Source organism: Mauremys reevesii, linkage group 9, assembly GCF_016161935.1.
Source record: "Mauremys reevesii isolate NIE-2019 linkage group 9, ASM1616193v1, whole genome shotgun sequence".
Lineage (NCBI taxonomy): Eukaryota > Metazoa > Chordata > Testudines > Geoemydidae > Mauremys > Mauremys reevesii.
In genome coordinates this window covers 49,618,701-49,642,757 of record NC_052631.1, presented here as the reverse complement: position 1 = coordinate 49,642,757, position 24,057 = coordinate 49,618,701, and the positions used below count along the sequence as shown (strand labels likewise).

The window sequence follows — 24,057 nt, the reverse complement described above, 5'->3', positions numbered from 1 at the left end:
GCTATTTAGAAGACAGACTAGAACATCCTAAATCCTACTGGCGCTGATAAGGCAGAAGACTATAAACCAGATTGTCCAACCTAGCAATCTAAGAGTCCAGCTCACAGACATGCAAGTTAAGTCCCCACTTAACGTCCTCTCACTTAACGTTGTTTCAATCTTACGTCCCTGCTCAATTACAGAACATGCTCCATTTAAAGTTGTGCAGTGCTTCACTAGAACACCGTTTGGCTGCCTGCTTTATCGACAGCTGGCATCCCCCTATCAGCTCCCCTACACCACCATCCCCATGGCGCCTCCCCCCCGCCAGCAGACCCCGCGGATCAGCACCTTCCCTCTCCTCCCCCCGCCTCACACGCAGCAATCAGCTGGTTTGCATCATTCGGGAGGGAGGGAGGGGAGGCTGCGTGCCGAGTCCTTGCTCCTCCCCCCTCCCTTCTGAACAGGAGCAAGGACTCGGTAAGCAGGCTCTCCCACCGCATCCCAAGCGATGCAAACCAGCTGATTGCCACGGGTAGGGTGACCAGATGTCCCGATTTTATAGGGACTGTCCCGATTTTGGAGTTTCTCATATAGGCTCCTATTACCCCCACCCCCATCCCAATTTTTCCACACTTACTGTCTAGTTGCCCCAGCCACGGGTAGGAGGCAGGGGAGGGAAGGGGGAGCCTGCGTGCTGAGTCCTCGCTCCTCCTGCCTCCCTCCTGCCCCCTGAAGATCGCAAGCCAGCTGATTGCCAGGGGCAGGAGGGAGGGGGGAGGAGCAAGGACATGGCACACCTCCCCCCTGCCCACAGCAATCAGCTGCCTTGCTGTGTTCAGGAGGCAGGGGGAACCTGCATGCAGTGTCCTCACTCCTCCTTCCTGAACCCTGCAAACCAGCTGATTGCAGGGGGCAGGAGGCCGTGAGGGGGAGGAACAAGGACACGATGTGCATAGTAAGGGGGGGATGGAGAGAGAAAACAGGAGGCTTGAGGGAAGGGGGGGCATGGGCAGGCCAAGGGTTGACCCCCCCGCCTCTGGTGCTTGCAGAGTAGGGGAAGCTGCCTCTGCTGCGGCGCAACATGCTCCTAGCCTACAGCACCTTCAGCCTCCTTGCCTGCCTCACTGACTCCAGTGCCAGTGGGCTGTGCCTGTGTGGGGTAAGGCGGGGGCACCTCCCAAGCTATAGTACTGTATGGGAAAAAAAAATTTCCCTGGAACCCAACCCGCCCGCCTCCACCATTTACATTCATTCTTATGGGGAAATTGGGCTCATTTCACTTAAAGTCGCATTTTTCAGGAACGTAACTACAATGTTAAGTGAGGAGTTACTGTAGAGGGGGAGCTTTTGTACACTTTGCACCTAAATACCAGTTGTGTACACTTACATGCCTGTAGCTAGTGTATCTAGTAGGGCCACTTATTCAGGAAATACTTATTCATATTAGTTACCAGGACAGGAGGCATGTGGACTCTTCAAATACAACAAGCTTGAGAGCAAAATCACAACACAATTTGTAGGAGACTAGAACAGATAGTACAATATGTAAAATTTAAAATACTGTAAAGATGTCCAGGAGTAAAACAGCAGAAGTTCAGTCTCAACAAGTGCTCCAACGGAGGATTCAAACTTGAATGAGGCAATACCTATGATCTTAAAAGTAACAGAACACTACTAGCCCTTATGACCTTTGACCAAACCCAACTCTAAGCAGTCACTAAGGAGACTGTTCCCATTCATTTATTTTGTGTTGTATGTATTCAAACATTATAGCTAGAAACAATCTTACGCCCAGAATCCCACTAACCTCATCCGTAGATTCGGCACTTTGAGCTCCATTACAAACGGATGTCTTCAGATACCTACTGGTCAGCTGGGATGGCAATTTAATTAGATTGGCAACTCCTTGTACAGTCTTCGTCAATTTAGCGATAACATAATCTTAAAAAAAAAAACCACCACAAAAAAACAAGACGACCATAAGACATTTGGTCTACAGAAGGATTTTTTCCACTTTTTAAATTCAAGCACTCTCAGCTACAGTATCATTGCATGCAATAGTTTACATTTCAGGTTATTCACAACATTATCAACCTTTTCAGGCTTTTTTTTTTTTTTTAAACACACAGGTATCCTTGACTGGTTGGGAAAACAGTAATCCCTTAAACTCTAGAAGACAAGCTTTTCGAAGACTTTTTACTATTGAAAATACAAAAGCAACACGCAGCCAGCCTGATAGTAGTCCTCAAGGTTAGCAGTTATTTTTGGCTCCGTATCCTCTAGCAGAACAGGGTGTTTTTTTAAAGTCAGAAATTAAGTTATACTCTGGAGGTCAGCATTTATCTGAAAATAGGAGTATGATATTTAAGCATAGAAGTTTCATGCTATGTATTGTTCACAGATACTAGTTAAAATTGCTAGATACCAATTTGCTCTGTTTACAGAGACTTGTACACTGTTCAAAGTGAGGGGTAGTAGTGGTGGAACAAAAAAAGACCCTTTCATAATTTTGGTTTCCCCCAGGGCTCTTTCCAACCCTCAAAAATGCATTAACTTATGATACCACTGCCACTAACTGACAGCCAATATTCTCAGAGAGAACAGCAATGTCCTTTGTCAGGCAAAATAACTAAAGATAGATCTCACTTTTCATCAGTACTTGTACTGTGAAGTAGACCTTAAGCAGAAAGGACTTCAGTGTCCACATCTCCATCTTTTCAGACAAGAGATTGCTGACTAGTTAGGTCCATCTCAAGTCATTTCAGATAGTTAAAACAGAGCAGATATTGTTGCTATCTAGTGGCAGCTGGTGCCTAAAAAGTGGTGCAGCTGCAGATAGTCTGCACCCTAGCCTGCATGCAAATTGAAAAATGGGTCATATTAAGGGTCAGGGAAGTATTTTGGTGAGAGCTAATGGAGGTTAGTGGGAAAGTGGAAGGCAAAAATAGGAGAGTGCCCTCTTCTTTCTCCCCATTCCTTCCCCTTTTTTGGGAGAAATGGAACACTTCATTGTCAAGGACACTGTGTATCCATCCATGACAGCTTTGCTACATCCTCCTAGTCCCAACCTCTCCCCTTGTAATCTAACTCTATTCTACCGTCTCCTCCCCGCCAACTCATGCTGAATGTATAACGTTTTCTCCAGGAACTCAACCTAGCCCTCCCAGCTCCCAACTCAGAACCTTCCCAACTCCATCAGCTCCCTGCAACCAGCTCCAAAACACCCAAACTCTCTCCCCTAGAAAGAAAACTGCCTTGCCTCTCAACAGCTCAGAATCCCTTCCCAAATCCCCCTTAGGCTCAGACATCCCTCACCACATGCAGCTCAGAATTCTTTCCCACCCAGTTAAAAACAAATGCTATTTGTTTTAGAGTCAGGAAATGAAGAACAGCAGCAGCAAGGAGCATATGATTGGGATTTGAAATGCATCAAAGTTTTATGCCCTGCTCTAGCCTCTATGCCTCCTCCCTGCGCTTCCTGAAGTTTGTGCGCTCAGGCCAGAAGTCTAGTGGCACTTTGTGTACTGCAGCACCACAGACTTCTCTCCCCACCACAGTGGCAGCATGCAGTACAACACCCTCCAGTAAATCAGCCACTTCCAGATGTAACATGGGTCGGACTTAGCCCCATTAGCTCCTGATGATCCCCTCTTGTGGGCATCTATACAACTAGAGCAAGGGTCATCAACCTTTCAGAAGTGGTGTGCCAAGTCTTCATTTATTCACGCTAATTTAAGGTTTCACATGCCAGTAATATATTTGAACATTTTTAGAAGGTCTCTTTCTATAAGTCTATAATACATAACTAAACTATTGCTGTATGTAAAGTAAATAAGGTTTTTAAAATGTTTAAGAAGCTTCATTTAAAATTAAATTAAAATGCAGAGCCCCCTGGACTGGTGGCCAGGATCCAAGCACTGTGAGTGCCACTGAAAATCAGTTCACATGCTGCCTTCGGCACGTGTACCATCGGTTGCCTACCCCTGAACTAGAGTGTCTTTCTAGAAGGAGCAGGTGAGGAGGAGGAGCGGTTTGAGAAACCATGCAGGTTATTTCAATGTTCATAAATATACAAACAAAAGCTCTGGTCTCCTGTGTACATGAGAAAGATCTAGTCTCTAAAAAACCAACCACTACACATTACACAAGTAGTGAGATAAGCACTAATACAATACCTAATCTCTGTCTTTTTGCTTGCCTCTGGTTAGGGTCCTCCACAGATGACTGAATGCTGAGGAAAGAACAGACCAAAGAGTTATTTGTAGCAATAGACAAGTGTTCTAAATGAGTCCCCTCCCTTACAGTCTCCAAATACAACCCAAATTAGTTTACCTGCTCCCAGGACATCTCTTTACAGCCAGCCCTCAAGACTGTATATAGACTTCCATACAGGAATCTATTATAAGTCCCATAAGGCTGTAGCCACTGCAGAACTGACCACCACATAATCTGTGCACATACTAGGAAGGGTCCCAAAGAGTTCCCTATGTACTCACAGACATGACTTCATATAGGCATCTTACGTAACGTGCCCCATATGCATCCAGTAACACACACTGGCAAAGGCAGGCAGATGCTCACATTTAGGTAATGTAATTGTATAGAGTTAATTTAAGTTTGTTACTAGCTGCAGAGTGCAATTCATGCATGGGTAAAGTTTGTCTCCTTCCTCAAAAAAAAAAAAAGGAAATAGTTTTGTCAGCCTTAATACAATTAGAGTTAAATAGAGATGTTTGTACACAGGATTAAGACTCTAAAAATCACTACATAATCTATATTAAATGAGTTAAATAGAATGCTGATTAGAATACAAGATGAGAGAGAGAGAGGAAAAAGCCACTACACTCTAACTCATAAACATTTAAGTTATACTTGTTGCTATGCCCATGAAGTGACTGTTCTCATGCACCAGTTTCCTAAAGTCAGTCACAGATACACAAGATGCTCTGCTTCAAAATGTCAAAACTGGTTCTTTATAAAACCGTAACCTTTTGCATGACTTCAGGAATGCAAAGTTAGATCTTAAAGTTCATGTTCAATGGCTCCCTACTTTCACTTCAGGTCTATACCAGGGGTTCTCAACCTTTTTCTTTCTGAGGCCCCCCCTCAATCAACATGCTATCAAAACGCCATGGCCCACCTGTGCCACAACTACTGTTTTCTGCATATAAAAGCCAGGGCCAGCATTAAGGGGTAGCAAGCAGGGAGACTGCCTGGGGCCCTATGCCACAAGGACCCCCATGAAGCTAAGTTGCTCAGGCTTCTGCTTCAACCCCAGGCAGTGGGGCTCAGGGCCCAGGTCTTCAACCCTGCACAGCATGGCTTAGGCTTTCTGCCCTGGGCCCCAGTGAGTCCAACACTGGTCCTGCTTGGCAGACCCCCTGAAACCTGCTTGTAGCCCTGCACCCCTAGTTGAGAACCACTGGTCTATACTACAATCTTTTGCTAGCTGTGTCTGTCACGGGTGTGATTTGTGACCAACATAGCTATGGCTACAAAAGTCTTGTGACATGGTAGTACCAGCAAAGCTGTACTATTGCTGAAATAGCTTATCTCAGTCATAGTGTGATGTCCTGATATCATTTATCATCTCATTAGTTCCATTCTGGGTAAAACATCTCTCCTGTGTTTCCTATTCCTTTCTTATGCAGTGCTAATTTGCTATGTGCTTTACAGATAAGTTTGAAGATAATATGGTGAGCCAGGAGTTAACAGTCAACAAACATGAAGTTAAGGATGCAACAAGAAGCAATGATTAAACCCCACCATTCGATTGCCATCTTTATTAATCCATTGTTTGGGAGAGAGTTTAATAAACTATTTCCAAGCCCTTATTTAGGAAGTTTGATGGTATCTTTAATAATGCTTATTTTTCACTTTTTAATTCTCATTGTTCTACTGTTCCTCCTATTTTAGTATTCAATAGGACTACTGATTCAAATACCAAAACAGGGTTGAAAGACTCAACATTTGCAAACATAATATTTGCATTTGGTTTCTTTGCAGTGTTGTAGCCATGTTGGTCCCAGGATATGAGACAAGATAGATGAGGTAATCTCTTATTGGACCAACTTCTGTTGGTGGAAGGGTCACACTTTTGAGCTCCACAGACTTGCTCTTTGGGTTTGGAGAAGGTAAACCAGAGTGCCTAAACCCAATACAAATTGGGACAGATTATTAAGCATATGGGGGTTCATACATGCTGTAGAAGACCACTTAAAGTGGGTAATAAGGGTTAACAGGCAGCGAGGTGTGTTACAACTTCTTGTAATGAGCTATAAAACCAGTTCCTCTGTTAATTCCATGTTAACGTCTAACTGAGATATGAATTTAAGTTCCCAGACTTGTCTTTTGAAGGTGTTGTGCAGGTTTCCTTTGAGGATGAAGACTGGGATGTCAGATATGGAGGAGTCAGTTTCTGAAAAGTGCTCACCCATAGGGGATATTGTGTTTTTTGCCTTGTTATTTTTCTGAGAGTGTTCATTCGAGAGCACAGGAATTCTCTGGTTTCACCCACATTGTTGTTGGGGCATTTGATGCCTGGATGAGGTATGGACTGCAATTGTCTGATATCTTGTACAGGTTTCAAGTGTGGGGTGATAGGTGACGAGGGTGAGTGGTCAGTGGGTTTATGTTTCTTTTTCTGTATTAAAGCAGGTTCTCAGGGTATTTGGGTGTCTCTTTTCCATGATGCAATCTACTTCTCTGTTGGAGTGTCCTTGTTCGGTGAAAAGTTTTAAGGAAGTCTGGGAGATACACTTCTCTTCAGAGAGAATTCTGTAGTGCCTGGCTGTAGATAGATTTGTTGGTGGGTTGCGCGCGCTGGGGGGGCGGGGGCGGGTTTGCTGGATCTGTGAAGGTAATGGTGGTGATCCATGGGTTTCTCGTAAATAGTCTTTGTAGGGTTCCATTGTTAAAACTCACCATGGTGTCCAGAAAGTTGATCCTGGTGTGGGACTGTTCTGGAGAGTTTGATGGATGGGTGGCGGTTGAAGTTAGAGGAAATCTATGGAGGGAGTTTAGATCTGTTCAGAGAATGAAAATATCATTGATTTATCTCAGTGTATATCATTGGTTTCATGGTGCATTCTTCCAGGTGGCCCATGAATAGGCTGGGATATTGGGGGAGCCATCTAGTCCAAACCTTAGGAAAAGCCATAGGTATTGAGTATTCATTGTTAAAGGCGAAGTTGTGAGAGAATGAAATGGATGAGTCTAGTGATGAGTTTAGGCTAGATTTCCAAGTGTTCTACATTATCTTGTAGGTATGAGACAAATAGCAATGCCATCCTGGGGAAGGATGGTGGTGTACAGGGAGGTGACAGATCGTAATATGTGGGAGGTTGCTAATGTTGTAGAGTTTCTGGAAGGAGTTAGTAGTGTTTTGGAGGAAGCTGGCCCTTTCTGTGGTAAGTGATCTGAGGTGGTGAGTGGTTTCTTTAAATCCTGATATTCCTTCAGTAGGAGTGCTGTGGCCAGATATGATGGGTCTGGCTAGGTTCCCTGGGGAGGCATGTAGAAGGTTCTGGGGAGTGGGTTTGCAGGGAATGATGTAAAGTTTTTCTTGGAGTTGTTGGGGAAGGATTTGATGGTATCTTTACATTCCTGTGTGAACTGATTTCTTTAGCTTTCAACTGAAGTTTTAAGTCACTGTTAGAATTAGCCTCAGCATTTTAAAGACTTGGTGCAAAGTGAAAATTTCAGAATACAGCGGCCAAGATTTTCAAGTGATTAGTAATCCTGGGTGCTGCAATTTTTTGACACCGTACTTGAGACACTCTGAAGGAGTCTGATTCTCAGAGGGTGGGCACTCAGCACTTTCAGAAAAAGTCAGATGCCCCCTTGAAGTAAGTATGTTAGAGCTCCAGAGCCACAAGAAAAGGAGAAGATAGCCTGACCAAGTTAAAAGTATGGCTTCAGCTTGTTTGTTCTTATAATTTTTGATCCTTTATCACAAGTGTGCTGCCATAATATTTGACCTAAACTTCTGAAATTAACCTGTCAAGTAAGGGGATCAGATCAGAAGGTGGCAAAGTAATTAAATGAAAAACTTTAATACATTACTGTCCCCTCTTCACTTCTCCCAAGCTCCAACTAGGGCAGGGCTCAGCAACCTTTGGCACGTGGCCCACCAGGGTAAGCCCCCTGACAGGCCGGGCCAGTTTCTTTACCTGCCGCATCCGCAGGTTCGGCCAATTGCAGCTCCCACTGGCCATGGTTCGCCATTCCAGGCCAATGGGGCTGTGGGAAGGGTGGCCAGCACATCCCTTGGCCCAAGCTGCTTCCCACAGCTCCCACTGGCCTGGAGCAGCAAACCGTGGCCAGTGGGAGCTGCAATCGGCCGAACCTGCAGACACAGCAGGTAAAGAAACTGGCCCAGCCTGCCAGAGGGCTTATCCTGGCGGGCCCCGTGCCAAAGGTTGCCAATCCCTGAACTATGGACTAATTCACCTCCACTACCTATTTTTCCTAGTTACTTATAAGGACCTGTGACAGGGTAGGACTGCCCTGTAGCACTCCCTGCTGTCTGAGTGTGGCACCTCCCCAGTGTTTTCTGGCTCTCCCAGGGTTCAAGCAGTTCAGCCTCCAAGTGGTTCACTGAGTTCAATCCTTTTGGGATAACAAATCCTGACAAAAAGCCCCAAACAAACAAAGTGGTTCTGGCAATCAGGGTCTCTGAAACCTGCCTTCTGGTCCCTATTCCCCAAGCCTTCTGGGTTACCTTTCACCTCTGGGTTTCCATAAAAAGGAGCCACAGCCCTCCCCCTGGAGCAGAGTAGTTCAGGCAGTCCCAGCTCTCCTCCTTTGAGCTAGGATGGAAGTTAGCCAGTTGTAGGGCCTTAGCCAGCTTCTCCCTCAGCTGAACTCTTCCACCTCCCCCAATTAGTCCTCAGGCTCAGAGGGTTCTGCGGGCCAGTCTTCTCCTGCTGGTGTCTGCCCTGCTATGAAAGAAGAGGCATTTATTGCTGGTCCTCTTCTCCGAGCTCATCCCCAACTGGCTGGGTAAGAAGGGAGCCTTGACTTGTCCTCTCTGCAAGGCTCCCCAAGCCCTATGCCCTTAAAAACAAAGTAACAGATTTCCTTTCAAGTACCTGGGACTGCTTCCTCTCTATCAAGATCTCCTACATCCATGTGTGTCTGTCTGTCTTGGACATTCCAAAATCCTAAAAGGGCCACACCATGTGATGGAGTGGGCTAACCTCAAGGCACTACTGCCCTTAAGAGGGCAGGCTATTCGGTCATAGGCCACATATGACTTGTATCTGAGCACCTCACACTCTTTAATCACAACCACAGTTACGTAAGGAAGTGCTATTAACCCCATTTTTCAGATGGGGAACAGACGCCGAAAGAAACTGAGAAAGTAAATGACTCAGCCCAGGTTTCACAGGAAGCACATGGTGAAGCAAGGTCTTGAACCCAACATTCAAGTTCCAGGCCTCTGCCCTTACACTCGGCCATCCCAACTCTCATGTAGACAGGACTATCAAATGGCCAATATAGATCCAATAACTGTGCATAAGACATGAATGAAGATAAGTATATTTTTTGGTCCATTATATAAATATTGAATATGTGAAAGCAGAGGATTTTTAGGCAAAGTCTACTCCTTTAAAGTATCATTTTATTCAATGCATTTTGTATGGCCTGGTAGTTCATATATAGCTGGAGTAGGTCAGAGGTCCAAAGTATCCTTATGTGTCAACAGCTCAATTTTAGCAAGTGAGCAAAGTCAGTTCACCCCTTTAATGAAAACTGACAGCACATTTCCCAGCAAACAGAGCATTATCAGTTAAGGCCTGGTCTACATCTAAAACTTAGACTGACATAGCAATATCACTCAGGGGTATGAAAGATTCACACTTCTGAGACACACAGTTAAGCTCACCTAAGCAGAAATATAGACACCGCTAGGGTGACAGAAGAATTCTCTTGACCTAGCTACCACCTCTCAAGTGAGTGGATTCACCACAATGACAAAACCCCTTCTATCACTATTGTGTCTACACTGCTGTGCTGCAGCTGTGTTGTAGTGTAGCCATACCCTAAAGTAAAAGGCTTTTCTATGCTATATTCACTGTACAATGTTCACAGTTGTCAAATATTTAACTCTATGGTAAGAGGGTTCAAGTTAATTTTCCCTCTAGTTTTCACAGAGTATTCAACAGTTGGGTGATTGTCATCTTGAGATTTTGTCCATTATTAGGTGATCAATTGTGTGCCAAATCAGGTTCTGATCACTGAGCATGACGATCTGCCCCTTTCCCTTCAACAGTTTGAGTGTAACTTCTGAGAGTTGTCTACACTAGAAATGATATCACCTTTGCTGTTGTAGCATTGACACTTATTACAGCAATGGAAGAGGTTCTTCTGTCACAGAAGTAAGAACACCTCTCTGAAAAGCAGTAGCGAGGTCAATCAGAAAATTCTTCCATCAACCTAGCGGTGTCTACAATGGGACTTAGGTTGGCTTAATCACATTTTTCACAGCTTCAATCAATGTAGTTAAGTCAACCTAACTTTGTAGCGTAGAACAGGCCTGAAGAAGAAAGTCAGAAATTCTCAAGCATAGATTCCGACTTTAAGGCCAGAAGAGACCATCATGAGTCCAGTCCGACTTCCTGCATATCATGGGCTGCAGAACCTCACCACCCACTCTAGTAACTCAGCCAGAGATTATAGGTCTATTACCAAAGTCCTCAAATCTTGATTTAAGAGTTTAAATTAGAGAATCCACCATTTACTCAAGTTCAGGGGTTCTCAAACTGTGGATTGGGATCCCAAAGTGGATCACAACCCCATTTTAATGGGGTTGCCAGTGCTGGCTTTAGACTTGCTGTGGCCCAAGGCCAGAGCTGAAGCCAAAGCTCGAGCCCCACCACCCAAGGTCAAAGCCCAAGGGTTTCAGCCTTAAGTGGTGGGGCTCAGGTTACAGGCCCCCCGCCTGGGGCCGAAGCCCTTGGGTTTGAGCTTTGGCCTCCCAAACCTAGGGCGGTGGGGCTTGGGCTTTGGCCCCCCTGCCTGGGGCAGTGGAACCTGGGTAGGCTCAGGCTTCGGTCCCCCCTCCTGGGGGTCATGTCGAATTTTTTTTGTCAGAAGGGGGTCACGGTGCAATGAAGTTTGAGAACCCCTGCTCTAGTTCAAGCCAGCAAGTGACTGCAGAGGAAGGTAAAAAAGCCCAGGGTCTCTGCCAATCTGAGTTGGGCAAAAATTCCTTCTTGACCCCATATATGGCAATCAGTTAGACCCTGAGCATATAGGCAAGACCCACCAGCCAGACACCGGGAAAAGAATTCTCTGTAGTAACTCAGAGACCTACCCTGCCGATATCCTATCTCTGGCTGCTAACGTTATTTGCCAAGAGCAGTCACAGATGAATGGGCCATCTGTCATTGTAGGCAGTCATACCATCCCGTCCAGTTTTGGAACCAGTTAGGTTTTTTGGTCCCCACTGCTCCCCTTGGAAGGCTGTTCCAGAACTTCACTTCTCTGATAGTTACAGGAGTAACAATAGCCAGTGAGCAAAGACCAGAAAGCAGGAACCCTGAGTTTACTTCCCACTCTGTATCCCCCAAAAAGACACTAGATATCACCTATCTTTCACTGTCACAATTTAAACTTTATCACTGATGGAGGGAGGAGTAAAATAGCCTTTGAAATACAAGCTTAAAAAACTGGATCAGGATTTTAAACTTAGACGATCCAGATGTAGGAGCCAGCACCCCCAGTAAGCCAACATTAGTGTCCCTCCTGCTTTGACAGGACAGTGCCTATCAATGTTCATCACTGCAACACATTTTACTTTAATAACTGTACAATAAAGCCAGGCTTTATATTCGTGGACCAACCCTTACATATACGTACGTAAGATCAGGCCCTGTCCTTTTCATACCCTTTTTTCCAATCAGTGTGGAGGGCAGTTGGTTGGGACATACAACTTAATGCTGTAAAAAAGAAGTCAAATTTTCATTTGTTAATCGCAAAGAGATTAATACTGCACTCCAGATGTACAGTACAATAATGGTTAAGTATGTTTCTCCCTCCCTCATTTAATCCCGCTTGCCCAACCCTAATCCATAGCTTTTCACCCTTCTTCCACTGTAGCAGCACTGCCTATGCTATGCATACTACATTTTGCTCCTGATGTGCACATGTACCAGGTAAAACTGGAAGTGAAGCACTGATCAAGAACAAAAACTAGCTATAGAATTAAGGGGCTCCATGCAGGGTCTCTCTCCAGAAGAAAAGACAACCACCAAGAGAGACTTTTGGTAAAGCGCCTCCCCTCTAGCAATCTGACATTTCCTAATTTTTGAATGCTTGACTTTGCAACCTAAACAGATTTCTTGTCACAGTTTATAAAAAGTGAGACTGTTTTGCTATGTTGCTTTTTTAAAAACAAATGGCGTGCAGCTAATCCCTTACTTCCTCTTTCAAGCCTCGGAGTTTAAACCTACCAGCACAGACCTCTGTCGCTTTAGCAGTTATTCTGTTTTTGGATGCCAATAGAGCAATGACATTCTAAGTTTGCCTTGAAGGATTTCATCTTTTGCCTCTTGGTAACTATGCAGCAAGATTAATAGTCAAAGTACAGTAACTCCCCACTTATCGTCCTCTCGCTTAACATTGTTTCGATCTTATGCCCCTGCTCCATTACAGAACATGCTCATTTAAAATTGTGCAATGCTCCGCTAGTCGTTTGGCTGCCAGCTTTGTCCACAGCTAGCAGCCCCGTCATCAGCCCCCCTACGCCCCACTCCTCCAGCGCCTCCCGCCCACCAGCAGACCCGTGGATCAGCTCCTTCCCCCTGCTCCCCCCTCCTCCTGCCCGCAGCAATCAGCTGGTTTGCGGTGCTCAGGAATCAGATTGGGGGGGGGGGGGGGAGGGGAAGATGAGCGAGGACTCGGCATGCAGGCTCCCTCCTCCCTCACCTGAACACCGCAAACCAGCTGATTGCCACGGGCAGGGGAGACGGGGAACCTGCACATTCAGTGCTTGCTCTTCCCCCCTCCCTCCTGACCACAAACCAGCTGATTGCTGCAGGCAGGGGAGGGAAGGTGGAGGAGCGAGGACACGGCCTGTGGAGGAAAAGGGGTAGGTGGTGGGGAGGGGAAGAGGTGGGTTAAGGGTGGGGGCTTGGAGTGGGCAGGCCAAGGGTTGAGCCCCCTAGCCCTGGTGCTTGCACAGTAGGGGAAGCTGCCGCTGAGCAATGTGCTTCTGCTAGCCTATGCTTCACCTTCAGCCTCCTTGTCTGCCTCATTGCCTGCAGTGCCAGTGGGCTGTGCCCGTGTGGGTTAAGTCGGGGGCACCTCCCATTGCTTCATACTCAGCAATGACGACTGTAATATTAAATTGTATCTTTAAAATTGTTATAAGTTTTAAACCACATTAAATTGCTTGTTTAAAATGTATATAATGCCTTTTGTCTGGCAAAAAAAATTTCCCTGGAATATAACCCCCCCCCCCCCATTTACATTAATTCTTATGGGGAAATTAGATTCACTTAAAGTCACATTTTTCAGGAACATAACTACATTAAGTGAGGAATTACTGTATTATAAATGCTTCTCAAAACAGCAGGCAGACTGCCTTCTTACTAGCAACTTAATGAAACTTTAGAATTTGTCACTACTACATTTGGGATTATTAGGGTTTCAGCCATAGACTTCAACCTTTGTAGAATCTTCTGGCTGAGCAAACTGGAAAACATACAGAAGCTGCTTAGGCCATCTCTATGAGTGTGCATGCATCTGCTCATTACCCACAGGGATGAGGTTCTTCCCTCAGGTAAGAAGGAAAATTTGACGCTGACTCCGAAAACTTCGGGGCCTTGACTATGTGAGAAAGTTACAATTTAAAGTGTGATCTTTAACCTGCTTTGGTTAGACTAATGCAGACCTCCATATAGGCATGCTTCATTTGGTTTAAAGTGGCTTTATTTCAAAATAACCTAAACCAATTCCTACACAACCCAAGATATACCAAAATAAGACTGGTCTGAATTAATGAATTGCCACCTCAGCCTTTCGCACTGGTTTAAATTTACATTACATTAAATCAGTTAAATTTTCTCCTATAGACAAGGCCTCACTATATAGGTATTCAGCTATCTGTACACCAGGGAGAGGGAGCCTGAACAATCTCCACAATGATTTTCCTTTGATTTGCAATGCCCTCTCCAGCAAGAGGATTCTCTGCTCAGTCTAGGTCAGGATAACACCACATTCCAACAGAAAAACCACTGATCCTTGTAATAGCTTCATGGCCAATCTATTCTATTGCTGCATTGAATACTAAGAACTGGAAGCTCACAGTGAAGTCTGGAAGCACTACCAGATGCATGCCTGTTATACAGCTGATAAGCAAACAGCTCTAACCACCAAGCCCTCTATTGATGTCTGATAAGCTCATGCCCCGGCTGGCTAGGCTCTTTTTTTGTTAAGCATCCCCTAGAACAGACATAAAATGGTGATCTCTTTAAGGTGCTCTGCACATCCTGTCAGAGATAAAGGGCCTCAACTACCAAAACTGAAAGCTTGTTTTCCAATATGACCAATCACGGGACAAACTTTGGAAGAGGCCTCATGTTATTTTCATCTTGATGCTATCACCACCATTGATACAAAGTTTGTATCCACATCCAATCCACACAAGTGATCCATGGATATCCACATCCATGGATATAAAGCAGATATCCACAGATTTGCCAGGGCTCTAACAATCACATCTTCAGGCTTCAATACTTTTTGAAAAGAGTATCCTTTGACCACATCAATCAGTACTTCCAAATGTGTTAAGTCTGTAGAGCGTAAGGCCTGGTCTACACTAAGCGTTTAAACCGGTTTTAGGAGCGTAAAACCGATTTAACGCCACACCCGTCCACACTGAGAGGCCCTTTATATCGATATAAAAGGCTCTTTAAACCGGTTTCTGTACTCCTCCCTAATGAGAGGAGTAGCGCTAGTATCGGAATTACCATATCGGATTAGGGTTAGCGTGGCCGCAAATCGACGGTATTGGCCTCTGGGTGGTATCCCACAGTGCACCACTGACCGCTCTGGACAGCAATCTGAACTTGGATGCAGTGGTCAGGTAGACAGGAAAAGCCCCGCGAACTTTTGAATATTTCCTGTTTGCCCAGCGTGGAGCTCCGATCAGCACGTGTGGCGATGCAGTTAAAAATCAAAATAAAGAAAGAGCTCCCGCATGGACCATGCGGATGTGATCGCTGTATGGGCAGGCAAATCTGTTCTATCAGCGCTCCGTTACAGAAGACGAAATTCAAAATCATTTTTAAAAAATCTCCAGACAGACGCCATAGCAGGGAGTCAGCGCACTGCTGCGTGACAAGCGTAACGGAAAGCCAAAGAATCAAATGGACGCTCATGGACTGGAGGACTCAAGCTATCCCACAGTTCCTGCAGTATCCGAAAAGCATTTGCATTCTTGGCTGAGCTCCAAATGCTTCTAGGGTCAAAAACAGTGTCCGCGGTGGGTCAGGGCATAGCTCGGCAATTTACGCACCCCCCCTCACCCACCCACCCCCAGAAGTGAAAGGGAAAACAATCCTCTCGACTCTTTTACATGTCACCCTATCTTTACTGAATGCTGCAGATAGACGCGATGCTGCAGCACTCAACACCAACATCCTTGCTCCCCCCCGCCATGGGTGGCTGATGGTACAATAAGACTGATATCCATCGTCATCATCAGCCTATTGGCACATGGGGCAGTGCAAAAGGACTGGTAACCATGCCGACTAGCATCAGTTAGGTCGATCAAGGATGCCTGCCCCTAATTTTTCCTGGTAGATGGTGCAGTATGGCTGGTAACCGTCTTCATCATAGCAACAGGGGGCTGAGCTCCATCAGCCCCCACCCTTCATGTGTAAAGAAAAGATTCAATTGCCCCTGGACTAGCAGCGGGATGCTGGGCTCCTCTCCTACACACTGCTTAATGTCCTGTCTGGACTATCATAGCAGCTGGAGGCTGCCTTCCACTCATTTCTCACTAACAAGTCATTGTGTCATCACACAAGTGGGGGGACAATGCTACGGTAGCCCAGGAAGGCTGGGGGAAGAACGGAATCAACAGGTGGGGTTGTTGCAGGAGCAACCCCCTGTGAATAGCATACAGCTCATAATTTCTGCAGGATCTGACACAGAGCAGCTGTGCTCTCTGGTTCTATGATACAGTGGTTCTCTAGTACACTTGCCCATATTCTAGGTAGGACTGATTCTATTTTTAGATACCAAAAAGGAGGCATTGACTCAGGGAGTCATTCCCAATTTATGACAGCAGCAAATAGTGCAGTGCAAAAGGACTGGCAGCCATGATCATCTTATTACCAATTTATGGTATGGTAGATGGTACAGTATGGCTGGTAACCATCTCTGCTGTCGTGCAAAAGCAAAAGCATGCTGCTGTGTAGCGCTGCTGAATCGCCTCTGTCAGCGGCATCTAGTACACATACGGTGACAGTCACAAAAGGCAAAACAGGCTCCATGATTTCTATGCTATGGCATCTGCCAGGGCAATCCAGGGAAAAAAGCCGCGAAATGCTTGTCTGCCGTTGCTTTCCCAGAGGAAGGAGTGACTGACGACATTTACCCAGAACCACCCGCGACAATGATTTTTGCCCCATCAGGCACTGGGATCTCAACCCGGAAATTCCAAGGGGCGGGGGAGGCTGCGGGAACTATGGGATAGCTACGGAATAGCTACCCACAGTGCAACGCTCCAGAAATTGACGCTAGCCTCGAACCGTGGACGCACACCACCGATTTAATGTGTTTAGTGTGGCCGCGTGCACTCGATTTTATACATTCTATTTTGCTAAACCGGTTTATGTAAATTCGGAATAATCCTGTAGTGTAGACATACCCTTAGAGTTCAAATTCTGAACTTGTCAAAAGCCACGTCTCTCTGCACAAGTCCTCTTGCTTACTTGGTAAGCCGCTGAGGACACTAGAAAATGCTGGACTCAAGAATGCATGTGGATCCTTTTTCCTTAACCAGCATACTAATCGGAGCTACAACTGGCTCTACCAAATGTCTGAATATTCTGGGAAATGCCCTACTCACAATGGACCTGAATACAAATTGCCATAGTACAATCTGAGAAAACTTGAGTCTTCCTAATCAGACTATGAAACAGGTATCTGCAGGGCCTGTGAAAGCCAAGGTCTTAAGAGAGTATAAACAGTGAACATTGAAACTAGTATTCCCGGTTCCAGTTGGTTCTCTGAAGTTGAGTACAGTGTTAATATCACTTATTTCAAAATAAATAGGAAAGTTAGGTTCCTGGAGTTATACTTTTCTTAAACTTCTCCAAAGCTTCCATTTCTAACAGAAGTCAGATGCTTCTTCCATACTACTACTTTTGGAAGAAGAAACATGACTCAGAAACTAAAGTGACAGGTGAAGTATAAAAGCTTAGCTCAAAATTGGAGGTGCTGTAACCTTGGGCCTGGACAGCGTCATGAACTCAAAAGTCAGGAGTTTAAAATCAGCACAGGATTGTGGATATGCAGGAATTTCTTCTCCTATTACACACACCAGTCTTGCTACTTCCCCAGAGCAGGACTGAAAATGAAGTTTAACATCAAAAACTAAAGAAAAACAAGATTAACACAGATTCAGTTGGAGAGAGAACATTAGGAAGCAGTAAGGTTAACAGACAACTAAGGGTTATGGACAGAAAAGTGGGCCCATGTTTGCAATACAATACAGCAGTAAAGAATAATACAACTTTGCATTTTATAGTCAAGTGCATCAGGACAGAGCAGGAGGCAACTGTCCCTTTCTACAGTGCTCTGGCTTGACCCCAGCCAGAATACTGCTTTCTGATACTGAGGTAAATGCCAAAAGGACAAACTGAAGGAAATTCTGAAAAAAGTAATAAGAGTTAGGGGGAGCGGGGCGGCATACAGAGAGAAAAACGTTTTTAATCTTCCCTCCTAAATAAGTAATGTTGCATAGGACTCCTAAGTAAACAGATATGATCAAATCTTTCAGACACTGGGAAACTTAACACAAAAGGAAGGAGAATGAGCAGTACAAGGGGATATAATTGCAATTAATAAGATTAAAGATCTAGTTCAGGCTGAATATTAGGGGGAAAAGGTTTGTGACAGTGATATTTCAAACCTCCCCCCTTTTGACATATTTAAAGCAAACAAAATAAAGCACTAGATAGTATCCTATGGACCAGAGTCTTTTGCTTCTCAATGGTTCAATTTCTCATACTGCCAATCAGTCACTTTTTACGGAGTTAGTGTCTAGGTTAGTCTGCACAGGTTATGCACATAAGGCTTTCTTCATGGTTCACTGCAGGAGTGGGACTAGAGTGAACAAGACTGTTAGTTTAACCAACCATTATTTTGAAGGGTAAAGATGATCAAGGAGCAAATATACACAAGGTCAAAGACGACAACCAAAAATTCTCAGCAGAAAAAAAAATTATGTAGTTCCCAGTAAACACTTTGAGGCTAGCAGTCTAACACTTCTAGTCAACGGGACACCAACAATTTCAAAGTCACATCTGTCAGATGATTTACCACCTAACATCCAAGATTATGATAACTGAAGTACAAAAAAAAAAAACCCCACCACTTTTCAGTTGTATCACTTGTGTTTTTGATAGTTTTGTGTCCAGTCAGTATCATTGTTTCCTCTATACAGTCAGTTCCTATTTTTATTTGTTAGGTCTTACACACAGCAATAAGAGAGTGAAAACATTTTTCAAAATAAGAGTAAAACCATAAGAGCAACAGGGAACACCTGTTCAAGTTCTTAAAGGTAGTCAAACTAAATACAGTATTCCTATTTAGATTTCAAGTTGAATAGGAACGTAATTGATTTAATTGCCAAACATTCCAAAATAACCTTCTGCTATAAAGTTTTTTAAACAAACATGAATTAAACCTTGTAGAGCTTATCATATTCTTTACAATGTATTCTCCAACTCTGGGAATTCACAAAATAATTGCTTTCACCTTCAGAGCAATTAGACAGTCAGACATAGGTATATGCCTAGCATATTGAGTATCTCCACCCCCAAACTCATAAGCCATGTTTGCCTTCATGAAAGATAGTCGGACAGTTCTCCCCATACCAATGGCAGATCAACTATTTAGGACCTTATTTAGGTCATCATTAGGTCACCTATATTAGCTCAACATGAGGAAGTTCAAATGTCTGTTAAACAACATTTTCAAATACATTCCATGAATCAGTGAATGTGGGAAGCAAATTACATGCAACCACAAAGAATTGGGGGGGGGGGTCCCCACGAGAAGCTGGGCGGTTTGCTGGTTTTGGTGAAGTCGATGGGAAGCGGCTGCGGGATGTCTGGGCAGGGCCACCTTAGGAATATTACAGCCCTAGAGAAGCTGGAGTAAGTGCATCCCAAGCCCGGCAGAAGCAAGAGGCTTTGCTATTTCGATTATGCAGGGTCTGGGTGTGAGGCTGAAGGCGGACAGGCTCCAGGCTGGGGTGCCAGGCTGCAGCACGGCGCGCCACGGCGCAGCAAACCCGCTCCCTGCTCCAGCAGGGGCCCCTGGCGGTGGGGAGCAGACCCGGCCGGGCGCAGGCGGCAGCTCCAGGGCGCTGCAGCAGCAGACGCTGCGCTGGCGTCCGACTCTCGGTACAACAGCAGCCTCCGCGTCCGTTCCCATGCCGACGGCTCAGGCTGGGGCTGGGGCTCGAGCACGGAACAGGCCCAAGCCAGACCAAGCCCCCGGCCCCTCCCCTGCCAGGGTCCAGTGCGCGGTGCCGGGGGGCCGCAGAACCGCCCGTCGAGCCCCGGAGCATCCGCCAATCAGCGGGACTCACTGACCTGTGGTACCGTCTCTTCCGCGGGGTGCGGGGCGGCGTGTCCGGGCGGGGGCCGCTGGGGAAGAGCAGGGAGCGCAGCGCTTCCACCAGCCATTTGTACATAGGCCTCAGCCAGCGGAGGCGGAACTGCGTCTAATCCCCGCGACTGCGTGACGTCACGGGCAGAGCCCAGCGGCGGCGCGCTGCTAGCCTGCCCCCGCATCTCCTCTACCTGCGCGAGGTCGCCCCGCCCAGCAATGCCCTCTTCGGCTGTGATTGGGGGAGAGAAGGGAGGGGCGGGGATAGAGCGCCGCCAGCCTCTGCGTCACCTTTGCTGTGGGAGCGCGCGCCTCAGGCCCCGGGCGGGGCAAGCCGTGCTCCGCACCCAGTCCGTCCCCGACCCCGGCGCCCAGCCCCTGGTCGAGTCAGGTCACCGCTCTCCCTTGCCGCCGCTATGAGCACGCCCACAATCCGTCCACCCTTACCTTCCCCTGGCCTCACCCCCCACCCCGCATGCACACCCTTCCCCCAGCACCCCCCCCCCCCCGGTGCATGCATTGCACACTCTTCCCCCAGCACGTGCACACCCCCGTCTTCCCAACAGCTCTTTGCTCCATCAGTGTCAATGGCAAAGAGTCATACCTAGTTTTCAGATACTAGTCGTCTTAAACGTTTTACCTTCTAGTCCTTGAACATTGCCTGTTGCTTGGGTTAGTGCGAAGAGTCCCCGTAGTGTATCTATTGTTATTTACAAAGCTCTTACCAGGGTGGTTCCACATCTGCATTAAACAGCATACCAACCAAAGGGGAGTCAGTAAAGTCCAATTTTGTGACTGATTTCATGGGATCTTAAGAAGAGTGAAAGTGTTAAATACTTCAAAAATTACCTGCAGAAGAGCTCTATGGAAGCTCTTACACTAATCTCTCTCCCCAACAGACATTGGTCCAATAATGGATGTTACCCCTCCCACCTCAAAGCTTCAAAAATTAGCCTTTTTAAGTCAATTTGACAATTTTTCAGAAAAATATCTACTATTCAGTTAGGAATAACTCTAAAAAATCTGAAAGCATGAGTTCTTTTCATTATATTTCTGTGGGGAGGGTCAAAGGTAAACATAAAATAGCCTTTTCTGAACATGTGGTTGCAATCTTACTTCTGAAGAGGCTGTTGCTTCTCTGTCATTTTTTCCTGTAACTAGAGAGGTGCTCAAGTAATGGGGCTTCTCTACTGCACAACTGGCATGATGGACAAGAACTGCAGCAAGAGTTTCTGTGGAGCCTATGTGCATCATATGTCTACTTTGCAAAATGTAATACAGCTAATCTAGCAGTAATCCATTACCGAGTAGAGCATACCAGTGATGTGTACAATCATGCCTCCTGCTCATGGTTGAGCCATGAAACATATTAAGCTAAGAGGTGATCCTTCAGCTTAATCTGATAAGTGCTTGTGACTTTTGGTGATCAAGGTCCTCCACTGGCAACCTGAATTGGGCTGATTACAGAGTGGTAGCCTGTACAGCCTCTAATTATTTGAACTGACCTTCTCTAGTCTACTACATCCTGTTTAAGAGCTGGCCAGAACTTCTTGCAATATTTCAGATGAGGTCATAATATGATTATATAAAATAGCCATAGTATTATGACTTCCACTTTAGGGGTCATACTTCCGGTATTAGCTCTTTGTTAATTCAAACTCTTTTTAAAGCCGGCTTCCCTCAAACTGTCCACAGTGACTCCAGAGTTGTTACAGCTCATTTAGAAGCCATTATAAGTTGTTAACATTGTACATAAAAATAAAATAGAGTACTGGCTGCACATGCACAGTTAAAGTTCCCACAGCCATTGCACACAATAGTATTTAAATATACTGTATAATGTGTAATGTGGTACGGTTAACATTACTGTGGGAACCTTAATGTTTGAGTTTCATCAGTAGTAGTAATACAGGTTTGCCATTCTATACACACACACTAGGCAGTATATTCTCTTGTTTTCATAGCTAGGAAACTCATTTTTCTTGGGATGTTTTGTCTTTGTAAGTAGGCATAATTTCCTCCAGCCCTCCCCACACAAGGCTGCAGGCACTTGAAACCTTAACCAATATCACTCCTTAGTTGCAAAGAACACCATAGTCTCAAACAGAGTCACCCAGATGTATTTGACACCTCTGGCACTCCTGCCAACATCTCAGGGGAAAGGTGATACATCTTAGAGGGATACTTTCTCTACACACACATCCTGTAGAAGTCAGAAGGCTATGAGTTCTTGTCCCAGTTCTTCTACTGACTGCTATTAGTGTTTGTGCACTCCACAGTGCTTCTTAAGCAAGGCTACCTTAAGTGAGGCAGCTATCCTCCACCCATTTACAGATGGTGTAAGAACTTGCACAAGGTCACTTCAGGAACAGAAACCCATACACTACTGTGACCGCTGCAGCTCTCCAACATTTTGCCACACTCCCTTTCAGTGCAGTTGTACCAGAGTGTGTTTGGTTGTGCTTCTCTAGATACTACAGCACACCCCCTTTGCAGGAAAAGAACTCAGTACGGATGCTATCTCAAAGAATTATAAATCCCACTGGTAAAGTATGTGCCCCGCTACAGGCTGGTTCACATTGCAAACAGACTGTTTCCACCAATGTTGTAGCTGAAGTGGAAGAAAGTCTATGCATCAGAGCTGGAAAGCATAAGTTCAACCCCTGCTGGCGCCCCCATGGGAAAAGGTGATTATGGGGAAGCAGTAGCAATCCCTATCTTAAGGGTGCCTGACACCTTCTGTATGAAAAGTGGACAAGAACTGTTTTGCAGCAGGACTGAGAGGTCTGGCAGGGAGAGATGCATTTTTCTGTCCTCATGAACATCTATTTAGATTTGAAACAGTTCTACGCTGTTGAAGATCACAACTTACCATCCACAGTTGGCACAACAGTTTTCTGCCACCATACTAAAACCTCCTCAACATTATAGGTCATCCTGTGCATATGTCCTGGTGTCTCGCTTCATCAGGTCACACAGAGCTCACACAGACAAAAGGGATGATGATCCTGCTGCTTCCTCATTACAATAGCTTTTAAACAGCCTAGGGGAACATGCAGCACACAGAGGCAGGAGCACTAATCTCATTTTTACTGACTGGTGGTAAGCAAGTATCCTTCCCAAATGTTACTAACAGCTCATATACCATTGAGAATTAACCAAGCAGGGAACAGAAGCCAGGTCTTTGAATACAGTAAACTCAAATTCCCTCCAGTGAACTACACTGCCTCTCAGAAAGGACAGCCCATGTCTTCTTAGCTAGAAAGTCAGTAAAATGGGCTACTCATGCTTACATAACACACTGAAACAGTAAATTTATGCATCCTCCTCTAGTGGATAGTTTCACATAAGAACAGCCTCCTGCTCCCAGGCAGCATAGTTAGCCTGGTAGTCCAAGGGACAGACATCTGTGCTGATGGGTGAAGCTCCAAACCAGCATGCTAGGTGTGGAGGGAGTTACAGTTGCACATAATGTAATTTGTTTTTTAATCTTTTCACTGTAATAAAAGCCAAGAAGTTACACTGAAAAGCTGCATTAAAAAGGACATTATTAAGGTTGTAAAGTCAATCAATCAAGTTAGGAAAGGCTCATCTAATGCTGCTAATGATCTATAAAGCTTTTCACCAGTATAACACCACTTCGAATCTAGCCCAGTTCAGGAGTGATTACAAAGTGTTCTCCTCAACTGGCTGTTTAGTAGCCATGGATGAAGTGAGTGCACTAGGGCCAGTCCAGTTCCTGCAGCATAGACTCACCACCACTCTCCTATTAGCAGAGAGGCCAAGAACTTCATGGGCCATGAAGACTACAGGACCCCAGTTACCCATAGGGTAAGTCCTCTCCCATACCCTACCCAGGCACACTGGCAGGGGTCACAGGTGTTGGAAGCTTGCCCTACAGACAGATGACTTCATCTACCAGGCCTGCCAAGGCAACACCTGTCCTTTCATCACTGCTACTACCACACTTTTAAAATGAGAAGTTTGTGCTGATACACAAATCAGTTCATTAAATAATTTGCATGGAGCATCACACTCCAGGAGAGGCTTAAAGTTTGGCCCTTCAGTCACCACACCTGGACTCTGCTCAACCTCAACCACACTATTTCCCACCACTGCAGTTACTCACAGTACATGCTTCCAACTCACTTCTACAGAATGCCTGCCCCCAAGGCTCCTCCCAAACAGCTGAACCTATTATAAAGCCTCCCCTCCCAG

General features: G+C 45.5%; 1 protein-coding gene across 6 annotated transcripts in view; it reads right to left on the bottom strand.

The window, feature by feature from the left end:
• Window positions 1-24,057, bottom strand: part of SENP2 (SUMO specific peptidase 2) — a 49,345-nt gene extending 25,288 nt beyond the window's left edge. The window contains exons 1-4 of one of the 6 annotated variants that reach the window (XM_039488128.1): window positions 23,989-24,057; window positions 11,848-11,927; window positions 4,158-4,213; window positions 1,790-1,923 (exon numbers count right to left, since the gene is read on the bottom strand). In XM_039488128.1, coding sequence (XP_039344062.1) covers window positions 1,790-1,923; window positions 4,158-4,213; window positions 11,848-11,873 — 216 coding nt within the window. In that variant the 5' untranslated portion in view covers window positions 11,874-11,927; window positions 23,989-24,057. Of the gene's footprint in view, window positions 1-1,789; window positions 1,924-4,157; window positions 4,214-11,302; window positions 11,392-11,847; window positions 11,928-19,823; window positions 19,979-22,711; window positions 22,762-23,968 lie in introns of those variants that run through there. The other 5 variants (XM_039488129.1, XM_039488126.1, XM_039488127.1 and 2 more) reach the window with 5 other exon arrangements.